General features: G+C 45.7%; 1 protein-coding gene across 50 annotated transcripts in view; it reads left to right on the top strand.

Annotated features, from left to right (window-relative positions):
- The window catches only part of CELF2 (CUGBP Elav-like family member 2), a 492,055-nt gene that overhangs the window by 346,194 nt on the left and 131,676 nt on the right, over positions 1–14,185 (top strand). For all 50 annotated transcript variants that reach the window (XM_088652502.1, XM_060279201.2, XM_088652496.1 and 47 more), the window contains one exon: positions 10,585–10,667. In XM_088652502.1, the coding sequence (XP_088508628.1) occupies positions 10,585–10,667 (83 nt within the window). The remainder of the gene's footprint in view (positions 1–10,584; positions 10,668–14,185) is intronic.

Raw genomic sequence — 14,185 nt, 5'->3', positions numbered from 1 at the left:
AACTGGAAATAAATGTGGTCCGTTTGAAAGGCCTTAAAATATGTGGATATTATTGGATGCCGCCAAGAGTTGAATACAGAGCACAGCAATGGAACCCATTGCTGAGCCTGACGCGAATGGAGCCCCGCCTTCTGACCAATAGACCTCAAGCATTCAAATGAGCTGGCCTTGATGAGGATGTTACATTTTGCCTTGGGCTCATGGTCATCTGGACTCCTGCCAATGGTCTCCTAAGGATGCTAATGAGACAGGACTGATGGAAGGCGGCTTATTTAAGCCATTGGGAACCACAACTCTTTGGCTCAACGTCTGAGCTTCCTCCTAGCAACCAGCTAGGCTTCTTCTCCTCCCTCCTTATTATCTGCTATGGCATTTGAAATCTAATGGAGGCCTGAGAGATGGCGAGGGAGGGAGGGAGGGAATACAAGGCAACTTTGCTGGCCACTCTGAATGCTTCTGTGTTCTTCAAGTTTCTCAGGGGTCTTGCCAGCCCGCGATAAATGTCAACATGGCAGAAGTGAATCTGATAGAGTTTGCCCTTTCGTTCCATGCCCGTAACCCACAGTGCTTTGCCATACAAGCTGATGAGCCATAAACTTCCCATTCATTATGCATTCAGCCTCGACAGTTCAGGAACCCACTGAAAGCAGCGATTGTCCTATACGAGAAAAGAAATGTGCATTAAAATTCCTCAGATACCTCCCCCCCCCCACCCTGAACAGCTATTAGGCATTTAAAATTGTTTAATATAAGTGGCTTATTTCACAGAGAGCAAGGGTGTGTGGGGGGGGGGGAACAGATTCCAGCAATTTTGTCCTTGATATTCTCCTGCCCCCTCCCCACATCTACGTGTAGCACTTTAGTCAAAATTTACATAATAATGGATAAGGAAGTGTTGTGGCACATGGAACCGGCATGCATTAGTCCTTAGCTGCTTTCCCAAAAGGCTTGAAAATGCAGCAGATTCAATCTAGGTCAAAGGGGGGTGGGAGGTAGAAAAGAGACCTCAATTTACGAGACAGAGAGGGTGTTTATAGCGAGCGCTTGTATTCGCAAGGGTATGAGGATGACAGAGCGAGGCTTCTTTGAAGGCGCTCCCTCGCGCAACCAAAGGCTGACAGGAAACAGCAAGTTCTGGCCAATTAACAGAAATGCAGACATAACCAGAATGCAGAGCAAAATGGGAGTGCCGCAAATTTAGTTGTCTACTCCTACGAACTGGAGGTTCCCTGCTGTTTGCTGTTGTGCAGAGGGGAAGGTGCTTGCTCACGATTGGGAAGGCCAGTAGCTCAGTGGTAGGGATTCTGCTTTGCAGGCAGAAGGCCTCAGGTTCAATCCCCGGAGCCCGCAGGTAGGGCAGGGATAGACAGGGCTGACCTAGGTGGGGTAAGGCTCTGGCTCAGTATAAGGCAGCTTCCTATGTTCCCAACTCAGTGTGGAAAGAAGAAGAGGTGAGGCACTTTGAGTAGCTGTGTCCCAAATTGAGGTGGAAGGACCTGTCCATGTCAGTGCCTCCCACTTTATCATTTTTCCCGATCTTAAATTCGGTTCTCCGCATTTCTGCAGCAATTTGTGAATTTTGTGTTTTTCTAAAAAAAATCTTACGAATAATTCTTCAGCGTTTTACTGCAAGCAGTTTCTTCTGATATAATGCATTTTTGCATGCCGTTTTCACTAATATATGCATTTCAATGTACACTTTCTCCAAATATATTCACTTTTGTAAACATTGGCTGCATCACAAAATTCAGATAAGTGTGAATTTCAAAGGGTGGCTGTGTTTCAGTTCTCGTGTTGTTTTGTTGTTGTTTAGTCGTGTCCGACTCTTTGTGACCCTATGGACCATAGCACGCCAGGCACTCCTGTCTTCCACTACCTCCCGCAGTTTGGTCAAACTCATGTTGGTAGCTTTGAGAACACTGTCCAACCATCTTGTCTTCTGTTGTCCCCTTCTCCTAGTGCCCTCCATCTTTCCCAACATCAGGGTCTTTTCCAGGGAGTCTTCTCCTCTCATGAGGTGACCAAAGTATTGGAGCCTCAGCTTCAGGATCTGTCCTTCCAGTGAGCACTCGGGGCTGATTTCCTTCAGAATGGATAGGTTTGATCTTCTTGCAGTCCATGGGACTCTCAAGAGTCTCCTCCAGCACCCTAATTCAAAAGCATCAATTCTTTGGCAATCAGCCTTCTTTATGGTCCATATATGGTCCATATGGTCGTATTGTTTAAGAAAGTGCAAATTTGATAAGTTTCACTGTAAATGAGAACTGAATTGACTTTCTCCCCCATCCCCGGCCTTGAAATGGCATGACACCAGACAGCTAGAAGGGACCATTTTTGCACAGTGTCTAGCTCAGGTGTAGTGAACCTGTGGCCCTCCAGAGGTTGCCGGACCCCAACTCCTGTCGCCCCTGGCCACTGACTATTCTGGCAGGGTCTAATGGGAGTCCCATGGCATCTAGAGGGCTGCAAATTCCACAACCCTGAACAGATTCTCGGGCTGAGGCATCGTTTAGGATTGTTGTTTTTTTGTTGGGGGAAGGGTTGTTGGATTTTTTTGTATCTTTATTTTATATTTTGTTGTGATTTATGTGGAAATTATTCAGTTTGGTTTTGGATTTTTTTTAATGTTTAATTTATTGCTCATGACTACTTTTGTTATGTTGTAGTCATGTATTTTGTTCCCATGTTGTAAGGCAACCAGAGCATGATTTGAACTGTGGAAAGGTGTCCAATAAAATTATGCATGTCTGATTCAGCATAATGTGGCTTCCAATCTTTCTGTATTTCTCTGGCGGCTATTTCCTTCAAAGCACTCAAGAGACCTCCAGCTACAAGATAATAGTCTCCTAACTATTAGCTCCCAAGATTCACTCATTTCTAGGCCATTAACTAGGAACAAGATGGCGGACTGGAAGAGACATTGGCCTGATGCAGTGGGTTCTGCTAATGTAACTGTCTAACTCATAGTAACCATTTCCAAACTTGCATCTATACATATAAATTATCAATGCAAATTTGATGCAAATCTGTGTCCCCTTCTTAATACTGTATCTTACCTTTTAGTATCTCAGTAGCATCTACAAGGCCTTTAAAATCACAAGGTGTGGTTTCCCATCAGGCTTGAATGTGGACCTCTTATTTTGGGGCAGGGGCTTTCAAACTTTCTACCCCTGAGGCTCACTTGAGATGGCTGAAAATTACTAGTGGCAGGTAGAGGCATCGTTTGGCATAATTACAGGCAATTGCTGACATCATATTCTACTGATACCTAATCCTCCCTTGGGAACTGTTAAATTCTTTGCCCCAGAGTTGTCCTCATGGCAAGGAGCTCCAGAGATCAGCCTTCCCTGACTTACTACATTTTTGTCCCTGGAGGTATTGTGACTCAACCTCCCCATGTTCAGCAGGATTGCTGATCTATGGGCTCTAATAGGAGAAAACCTTTTCTCGGCTATTTCCCCCTTCCCACCTCCACATGCCTCTCAAAGTACCTTTATTCATCTTCTGTAATTTTGTCTGCTGTTCTCCTTTCACATTCAACTTATTCCCCACTCCCAGAGAAAACTTCCACTTCGTTTCCTTCCTTCCTTCCTTCCTTCCTTCCTTCCTTCCTTCCTCTCTTTTTGCATTCCCTTCTTCTTTCTGTAATAGCTTTCTTGTCATACTCACATCCATTCTATTTTCCATTTAATTATAATGATGATAATTGGTGCTTTTTTCTTCAAAAAAAATGTTTAGGGGTACTCTCATTTTCCTACTCATATTGAAATACTGCCCCTCAATGAGGCCAAATGTAGAGATTCACAAAATGTTTAGGGGTGTGCGTACCCCTCCGCCCCCCCCAGAAAAAAGTCACTGATGATAATAAATACTAATCTTTTGATTGCTCTCTAATTTCCCATTGCCCTCTTTTCTGCCTGCCCACAAACCTTTCTGTCTTCCAACAACCTTTACTCAGCATGCAGGAGTTTTCTGGTGTGGGCATTGGCCCAGTCCCAAAATTATGGCATGGTTAGGGGGCCAGGCTGGCCTATGAGGTTGTGGGTCCAGGCCCACCATTTGAGAAACACTGTCGAAGAATTCAAACACCATGCAAAAGTCTCTGCTAATTGCAACCCAATTTATTTCATAAAGCTGTTTCCCCAGGATGCCATTTCCCTGAGCGTGCTCCTAAATTAAACGTCCCGAATATTACTCCCCATGGCTCCTGTGTAAAAGAAAGAAAGAAAAAGCCTGTTCTTTTTATACCTGAATTCCTTTTTTAGCAAATGAAAGCGGAGGTCTTGGGGGAAGGCAGCGGGGGCCCCTGCCAGGTTCCCTGCTTTACATCTCACATTCCGGCTTGCAGCCTGCAAGACGAGCTTGCGGTTTTCTGCAAGGCTGCATCGATCGCTCCCCTTGCAGCTGTCCCAAATGGCTTGTGCTTGGCAAACGTATTCATGTGTCAACAGCTGTGTGGCATGAGATATCTCCCCCCCCCATAAATGCCGACCCCGTTCCGTCATAAGGGTGGCATCTAAAATGGCGCAGGAGGTGCGGAAAGGTGCGTGATATCTGGACCCAAGCCCTGTTTTGACTTGAAAACTTGCTCAGATTCAGTAACTATGACAAGCTGCCAACACCCCTCACTTGAGATTCCAGGCTTGTGTGAAGCCAGCACCTGCTCTGCTTGCAAATCTGGATGCGAAGGGGAATTTCATTCACAGAAAGGAATGCAGGGAGGGAGGGAGAGAGCGCACAGGCAGAACTTCACTCACTTACCCTTCCAGGGCCATCCATTCCTTGATCTGTCAGCCCCTTAGAATTCAAAGGCAGCCTTTAAAGGAATTTTCAATTCATAACATGATGACTGTGTTGCTGTCCTGAATGCGAATGCATCTTGAATTGAATTTGTCGACTGGGATTCTGGTTGGGGTTGGGGGGGGGTGCTTGCTAAAAGAATAGGGAGAGCTCAATCATCAGATAATCATTAGAACCTTTCTTCTTCTTTTTTCTTCTATTTTGGAGGAGTTTATTAGGCTAGAAGCAAAAAAGCAGCTTCTGTACACTTTTCTTTTGAAAGTTGTCAGTAGCCTTTGAAGATTCACAGCGATAAGATCTTGTTACTCCTATCCCATGTTGTCAAGGTTTCAATGCCAGAAGCAGGTTTTGGTGTGTGTGTGTGTGTGTGTGTGTGTGTGTGTGTGTGTGTGTGTTATTCACAACTTAGGAGAGCCCCAAAGTCATTCAGGGGGGCTGAAAATGACAGGTGTTGAAAGATTGGACTGCAAATTTTGCAGCTGCTGATGCTTATAACTTGACAGAGCTCTTTCCACTAAAAAGCTTCCCCTGCCATTCCCCCCTTTTTTTCCTTAGACCTTGTTCATATCATTCATCACTTGGTTATTGTCATGCACTGCCAGGGATCAAACTGGTAACGCAGGGCCTGCGCCCAGCTGCTGTGCTGTGTTCTGAGACCTCATGGTCACAGCATGGAGCAATTCCCTAGACCAGGGACGGGCACCTTCATTTTTCTGTCAAGGGCCACATTCCATCAAGGGTAATATTTGGCTGGACCATAAAGAAGGCTGATCGCCAAAGAATTGATGCTTTCGAATTAGGGTGCTGGAGGAGACTCTTGAGAGTGCCACTGACTGCAAGAAGATCAAACCTATCCATTCTGAAGGGAATCAGCCCTGAGTGCTCACTGGAAGGACAGATCGTGAAGCTGAGGCTCCAATACTTTGGCCACCTCATGAGAAGAGAAGACTCCCTGGAAAAGACCCTGATGTTGGGAAAGATTGGGGGCACAAGGAGAAGGGGACGACAGAGGACGAGATGGTTGGACAGTGTTCTCGAAGCTACGAACATGAGTTTGACCAAACTGCGGGAGGCAGTGGAAGACAGGAGTGCCTGGCGTGCTCTGGTCCATGGGGTCATGAAGAGTCAGACACGACTAAACGACTAAACAACAACAACAAAAAGCAGTGGGTGGGGCTGATGAACCACCTCCTTATTTCTCCTTATTTCTCCCTCTTTGCTACCCCTTCTCTCTCTGTTACCTCCTCTTCACCTCTTGCATAGCAGGGATCTGAACTGATCTCTTGTAAAGGGCTTCCACCTTCACTCTCATTCCATCATTCCATCTGCTTTCTCCCTCCCCCGCCCCAAACGATCATTTTTTTCTCTGTGACCAGTGTCCCCCTACCACGGCATGCATGAAATGAGGCTGCCCTCTCCTGTTCAAGGCACAGGATAATTCCCATGTTCTGGGGACAGCCAGGCTGGCCATAAAGTCTCTTCTCCTGGTTGGGCTAGAGAAGAATCCTTCTGCTCAAGTTGGGACTTTGCTTGGAAACATGAATCTTTCGTGGCTCCGACTTGTCCTCCAGTTCTGATCTCCCTGCTCTTGACATGCGCATCAGCTCAGTTTCTGGTTCCTTGCTCTTATTGGGAAACATGGCGGTTGTTGTTGTCATCCTACCTTCCTTCCATGGTTTTCCCTCTCTCCGTTTTATCCTCACCACAACCCTGTGAGGAAGGTTAAGCTGAGAGACTTATGACCTGCCTAAGGTTGCCCATTGAGCTGCATGGCTGAGTGGGGATTTGAACCCTGGTCTCCCAGGCTCTAGCCCAACACCCTAACCATTGCGCCACACTCAAAACTGATTTACCTGTGCATTTTCAGCACTGTGTCAAGCCATGGCCAACTTGAGTGAACAGGTTGTCAGCAGTTCAGACATCACTTAAAAAGAAGAAGAAGCCCAGATAAGCTTCTTTTAATAGTTTAATTAACTAAGGGCGCCCATTATCCAAGAGCTCTCTCCCAAGTGTGTATGTGTGTGGGTGTTTGTGAAGTACAGCTTTTTATCAGAGATCTAGAGGAATTCAATCTTCGTGTATCCAGTACAGGCTGACCTCACCTGCACCTCCTAGAATAAATGGGCAGCCTAGATCTTACCAATACACCTTGTTTTCTGCTGCCTGAATATTCTGACACAGCCCCAAGCTCATAATGCATCAAAAAATAGTTTTAAACGGTGTGTTTTCGGATAAAATACATTTTTTAAAAAACGTATTCAAATATATGGTTAAATCCTGCCTTCCATGTGATTTTTTTTTTATAGAAATGCAGACTATTATGGAATCAGGACAGAACAGACTTGCAAGTAAACACATCTGAAAGTGACATTTGCCTATCCCTATAAATAGATGAGCTATATTTAGCCATTCATATTTATAGTATTGCTCATTTATGAATTTTCCACTCTCCGAGATGCTGTTTTTTATAACCTTCCATCATAGTCGGTTGATTTGGTTAGGAAACTGAACTGGGGCATCTGTTGGGTATGTGGTATCGCTTGAGTTTAGTTTAGTTTATTATTTTTCAAACAATCTTTATTAAACATATTTCACAAAATTATACAACAATATACTATGTTACAATTTGTATCCCATCCCCTTGAGCAAAAAAATTAAAAATACAAGAATTTTTTTAAAGACCTAAAATAGACTTCTGATTGTTCTAAAAAAGAAAAAACCCTAAATTACACTTGTTATATTTTACACGGTGTCATATTATTATATTATTTTCTTATGTCTTTTGGGAAAAGGAAAAGAAATAAAAAGAAAAAAAGAGAGATTAAATAGAAACATTAAATTTACATATATTATCTATACATTGCAAGACTCATTCAATATCTGCCAGGAGGTTTTTGCTGTCACAGTAATTTTTCAGATATTCCTTGACTATAATCCATTATTGGCTTCCTTTTTGCGTCGAATACCCTCTTACCCTCCCTGTCATTTTTGCCATTTGCAGTTTAACTTGCCATTCTGATTTTGTAGGTGTGATTTCATTTTTCCGATACATTGCAATTAAAATTCTGGCTGTGGGTGTCACATACATAACAAAATTGAGAAGCAAGGAAGAGGAACACAAGCTTGCCTCTGCAAACTTCAGCCTGTTGCATTCACACTTTGCACTTTTGGGGTGGAAAGGTACTCACAGGGCTCTCAGAAGTTGAGGATGTGGCCCTTACACTGAAAAGGGGGTTCCTGAAGCCCAGTATCATTGCTATAAGCACACCATAAACAAAGGTTTGCAGGCACAAGTTGTGTGTGTGTGTGTCTGTATGTACAGTGGTGCCTCGCAAGACAAATGTGCGTCAATTCGTTTTGTGAAAAATTCGTCCAGCGAATCCCATAGGAATGCATTGCATTTTATTTTTTATTTTTTGCCCATAGGAACGCATTAATTGAATTTCAATGCATTCCTATGGGAAACCGTGATTCGCTAGACAAATTTTTCACAAAACGGATTCGTCTAGCGAGGCAACCTCCGCTCGAAAAATCCCTTAGTTAAGCGAAAAATTCATCTTACAGGGCATTCGTCTAGCGAGGCACCACTGTATATATACAGGGCTTTTTTCAGCCAGAACTTGCAGAAACTGAATTCGGCACCTCTCAGGTGGGCACCATTGTCATTATAAGAGAATAAAAGAGGTGTCTGTGGTGAGTTCCAGCACCTCTTTTTCTAGAAAAATAGCACTGAATACACACACATGTATGTAGGAAGCTGACACTCCCCAGGATCTGGTTAAATAGTTATCTGACCATTCAGAAACATTATTTAGAGTCTGGTGCCAAGAGTCTTCTCACATGTACCCATCAGTATAAATTTGCCATTCGTGTGAAATGGCAAAGATTGATATCGAAGAGAGAAGGAGAGTTGAGAAGGAGAAGGCTCTTAAGAGGCAGAGAGAGAGAGAGAGAGATAGCAAACCTCCATTCAGAAGATACAATCTTTGACTGATTTAATGATCCTTTACTGATGCTGATAATGATTCTTAAAGGGGCTGAAATAATTGCCAAATAGTCTGTCTTGTCAACTGTGAAAATTTAAGGGTGAGTCTGTTTGCATCCGTTACTTAGAGGCCTTCCACCTGACAGCTCCTCGACAACGTTCCCTGTTCAGCACAACTGCAATGCCACCGCTCAGCTCATTTCCAGGCCGCTATGATGCTTTTCCGTGTATTACAGTGGCAGAAACATGGCTGTTGCTGTTTGCATTATGAAGACACTGTTGGTAGCTACTTTCTTTATTGCAAACCTTTCCTGGGTAAATTGCAGGAGAAAAACGGTCCGTTGGTTTCGGCATGGGAGGGGCAATGGCTGAGTTGGGGCCCACAGGAAAGGTAGAATCATAAAATTGTAGAGTTGGAAGGGGACCTGAGGGTCATCTAGTACAACCCTCTGTGATGCAGGAATCTCAACTAGAGCGTACATGGCAGGTGGCCATTCAACCTGTACTTAAAAACTTCCAAAGAAGGAGAGTCCGCCACATCTCATGGGAGTCTGTTCGAGTGTTGAACAGCTCTTGCTCTTGGAAAGGTAGCTGTGAGATAAAGATGGGACGAGGTAAAGGACCCCTGGGCAGTTCAGTCCGGTCAAAGGCGATTGGGGTTGCGGCGCTCATCTTGCTTTCAGGCCGAGGGAGCTGGCGTTTGTCCACAGACAGCTTTCTGGGTCATGTGGCCAGCAGGACTAAACCGCTTCTGGTGCAACGGAACACTTGTCTGTGATGCAAACCAGAGCGCATAGAAACGCCATTTACATTCCCTCTGCAGTGGTACCTATTTATCTACTTGCGCTGGCATGCTTTCAAACTGCTAGGTAGGCAGGAGCTGGGATGGAGCAACGGGAGCTCACCCTGTCGTGTGGATTCAAACTGCCAATCGCCAACCCAAGAGGCTCACTGTTTTAGACCACAACACCATCCGCGTCCCTATAAGATGGGACTACACGTTACGAGGAAAACTGAGGGTTATCTGTGATGTGTTTCAAGCAGGCATGGGGACATTTAATCCTTCCCCTGGGCATCAGTTCTTCCCTGCAGATCCCACTGTCTGTTAGGAACAACATAGGAAGTTGCCTTAAACAAAGAAAAACTGTTGTTCTCAATACGGTCTACACTGACTGGCAGCAGCTCTCACGGGCTTCAGGCAGGGGTATCCCCATCACAGATGAGGCTTCAGATGAGCTCCCAAACTTGTCCCAATTCTCAGCTTCTTGACACCTTCTTGAACGCTGACAGGAAGGTGTGAGGATATTTGTAGGGGATAAATGTAGTGAACTTGTTTTCTGTGGCTCAGCTTGCCAGAGGAATCCCTCGATGGCTTTTAGGGCAGGAAGAAACTTAGCTTTGGCTGTTGAAATTTTTTTAAACCAATCTGCACTCGCGGCATGTGACAACAGCCGACAAAACAAGCATACCCCACTGTTTACATTGTGACGCTGACTGAACTTTTGGTTAACGTAATTTCCGAGCGGTAAGAGCTTGCTGGAGCTGTAGGTGTGCTTGTGTGAAGTGAGAGGGGGTGATTTTTAATATTTCTCTCCCTGACTTTTTAAACAATAAAGCATTCCTGTGATTCATGCCACTCATGTTGGCTCATTAGAAGTCACCTTCCCAAGCCCTCGTATATTCATGTTTCTCATTCATCTCTACACCCCCAGCCCCAAATCGCCCCCCTCTGTCTTTCTATTGTAGCTGAGCAATCCATTCCAGGTAATATCTGAAAGCTTTCCAATTTCTCTCTGTAGGTTGTTGTTTCGTAACGTTTTATACAAGAAAAGCTGCGCTTGAGGCACAGAATGCACTGCACAACATTAAAACCTTACCTGGGGTGAGTACATTTACTTCCTTTCACTTTTGGAGCTGGAAGCCAGTTGGCGGGAGGGATGGTGGAAGTGAAATAAATATTTTTTGCTTGGAGAAGGTGCTACTTAAAGGCTCTGGGCAACCCCCAAATGCCTCCGACTATCACAGGAGGGTAATAAGCTGATGGCTAAATGTCTGCAAACTGTGCCCATTGGGCAGCCCACTCACGATCTTGCTAATAGGGTTAAAAACCGTTCATAATGTTGCAGATGCGAACCAGCAGGGGATTTACTTATTTTTCTCTAAACAACCCATCTGACTAGGTTGCCCCAGCCAATCTGGGCAGCTTCCAGTATATATTAAAACACAACAAAACATCAAACAATAAAAATCTTCCCGATACAGGGCTGCCTTCTGATGCCTTCTAAAAGTCAGGTAGTTGTTTATTTCCTTGACATCTGGTGGGAGGGCGTTCCACAGGCCAGGCGCCACCACCAAGAAGGCCTTCTGCCTGGTTCCCTGTAAATTCACTTATCGCAGTGAGGGAACTTCCAGAAGGCCCTCGGAGCTGGACCTCAAGTGTCTGGGCCGAGGGGTGGAAACACATTTTACAAAGATGTGATGCAAGAAATAAAAATCAGTTAAAACTATGCATTCACACTTCAGTTAAAATGCCTACTTGTTTACTAATAAAGTGCTGGAAATGTTGGTGGGAAGACTGTGGCACTCCAGAAGTTCTTGGACTGCAACTCCCATCAGCCCTGACCATCGCTCATGCTGGTTTTTCGGAGGCCAAGGATATCTGGAGAGCCACACGTCTGTCCGTCCCTGGCACTGACAGTGGATTATCTGGATTTATTATGCACACAATTCCATGTGCTTTAAATGTGCATTGAACGTGCTTTTTACTTAGGGCAGGACATGATACCTCGCAGCAAACAAGCAAACAGTGGGTAGACTCTGAATCCAGGGGGCTGGACTAGATGACCCTCAGGCTCTCTTTCAACCCCACAATTCCATGCTTTGACAAAATAAATACTGCAGGCAGTAAGCACCAGCGAACCATGGCTTAGCGGTAGAGCACAAGTTTTGCATTCCGAATGTCCTCGAAGTTCAATGCCTGGTGATGGGAAACACCTTGTGCCAGAGACCCTGGAGAGCTGCTGCCAGTCAGAGTATGCAGAACCAGGCTGTGTGGCCTAGCATAAGGCAGCTCTCTATGTGTGGTCTGCGGGGTTGTAGAGACTTAGGGTGCTATCAGACAGAGACTTAATTTGCAAATGTATCACTGAGATATCACACGTGAGTTGCTGGCATTTTTTTGTTTTTACTTATTGGATTTCCCCCCAAAAAGTATAAATCCAGATTAAATTGGGAGCAAGGGATACAGGCTGGCATTTTGATTCCAATTACTTGCATGCATAAGCAAAAAATAACAACAACAACCAACAACACATCTGTCTGGAAGCATCCTCCGACAATGAAATCAATGATAGGATCATAAATAGCATTGTTAAACACATGTCCCTTTCCCTTTTATCTCTGGAATTCTGGAGCAGAGAGAAAGAGTTGGTTTCTTAGGATTGAGCACCAAAGGCACTGCCTGCTGTCAAATGTGGCTCACGCACCCCAAACTGTACTTCTTCAGTTTGCTCTACCAGAGTGTACAGAATGAATCCTATTGATTTCCCTCCCCCTGCCTGCCCTCCCCCGAGACCCGCAATTTAGACCAGTCCCTCTGTGCCCATTTCCATTGTAAAACAAGGCTGCTGTCGATACTGGCCAGTATCCCCATTCTGTGTACAAATTGAAGGGGTTCCTTTCTCTCTCCCAGCGCCACCAGAAAGCCAGATCAATCTTCTGTGGCTCACATTTTTCGACGGCTGCAGATGAGCCATGAGTGGTTTTGACATCTGGTCCCCACAGGCATTTGAAGGTTTTGAGTTTAGGTTTTGTTTGTCTGGCTGCATGTGTGACTCCTTAGTGCATACCCTCCAACATTTCTTCAATGAAAATAGGGATATCCTATTCAACAACAACAACAACAACAACAACTGTATTATTTACTAGTGTATTTCAGCCCGTTCAATAACGGGCGCTAGAACATCCTGGGGTTCGGAGAAGTGCTTGTGCAGCGCTTCTCCGAACCCTGGGACCTGTCCTTGTTGTCGGCGGCAGGGGAACAGGAACGGAGGAGAAGAAAGCGCTGCTTTCTCCTCCTCCGTTCCTCTCCCCAAGCCGCGGACAGGAAGGAGGCATCCTGGGGTTCGGAGAAGCGCTTGCGCAGCGCTTCTCCAAACCCTGGGACCTGTCCTTGCTGTCGGCCAGGAAGGAGGCATCCCGGGGTTCGGAGAAGTGCTTGCGCAGCGCTTCTCCGAACCCCGGGACCTGTCCTTGCTGGAAGCACACACGTGCGCGCTCCCCCCCGCCAACGCTCAGTCCAGCCAGGAGCGGCGGTTGGGAGCCGCAGGGAAACGGTAGGTGGGGGGGAGAGCGTGCGCGTGTGTGCATCCAGTCTCTGCTGTCCAATCCCTGTGTCCCTGGGGCCCATGCGCAGTAACCCAGGGACACACGGGAAAACTGGACGCAGAGACACTTGGACTTTATTATATAGGATACCCCGCCCAGCCCATCTGACTAGGTCGCTCCAGCCACTCTGGGCGACTTCCAACATATTTACAAAAAGTAATAAACTAGGCATCCCCAAACTGCAGCCTTCCAGATGTTTTGGCCTACAACTACCATGATCCCTAGTTAACAGGACCAGTGGTCGGGGAAGATGGGAATTGCAGTCCAAAACATCTGGAGGGCCGAAGTTTGGGGATGCCTGTAATAAACATTAAACAAACTTCCCTATACAGGGCTGCCTTCAGAAATCTTCTAAAGGTTGTATAGTTACTGATCTCCTTGGCTCGGAGGTCACATAACTCCATACCCTCCGATGAAAATAGGGGCTTGCCGATCAGAAGGTCGGCGGTTTGAATCCCTGTGACGGGGTGAGCTCCCGTTGCTCAGTCCCAGCTCCTGCCAACCTAGCAGTTCGAAAGCACGAAGTGCAAGTAGATAAATAGGTACCGTTCCGGCGGGAAGGTAAACGGTGTTTCCGTGCGCTGCTCTGGTTCACCAGAAGCGGCTTAGTCATGCTGGCCACATGACCCGGAAGCTGTACGCCGGCTCCCTCGGCCAGTAAAGTGAGATGAGGGCCACAACCCCAGAGTCGTCCGCGACTGGACCTAATGGTCAGGGGTCCCTTTACCTTTACCATCCCCGGCAACATTTTTTAAAATGAAAATAGGGATGTTCTAAGGAAAAGTGGGACGTTCTGGGATGAAATCAGAAATCAGGACCGTTTCTGTAGATCTAGGACTTGTCCCTGGAAAATGGGGGCACTTGGAGGGTCTGTTAGCGGAATATGTTGAACTTGTGTGTTTGTGTGTTCGTGGAAAAAAAACCTCCTAGTTCAGGGCTGACTGAGAGTTAAAATCCAGTAAGGCCTTGCTGGTCCAATTAGTTTTGTAGCATTCTCCGTTTCAAAGGAAATGG

The sequence above is a fragment of the Zootoca vivipara genome, chromosome 9 (assembly GCF_965207765.1).
Source record: "Zootoca vivipara chromosome 9, rZooViv2.hap1.1, whole genome shotgun sequence".
Taxonomy (NCBI): domain Eukaryota; kingdom Metazoa; phylum Chordata; class Lepidosauria; order Squamata; family Lacertidae; genus Zootoca; species Zootoca vivipara.
Note: the sequence above shows the minus strand (reverse complement) of the source record. Positions and strands in the feature narration are given on the sequence as shown.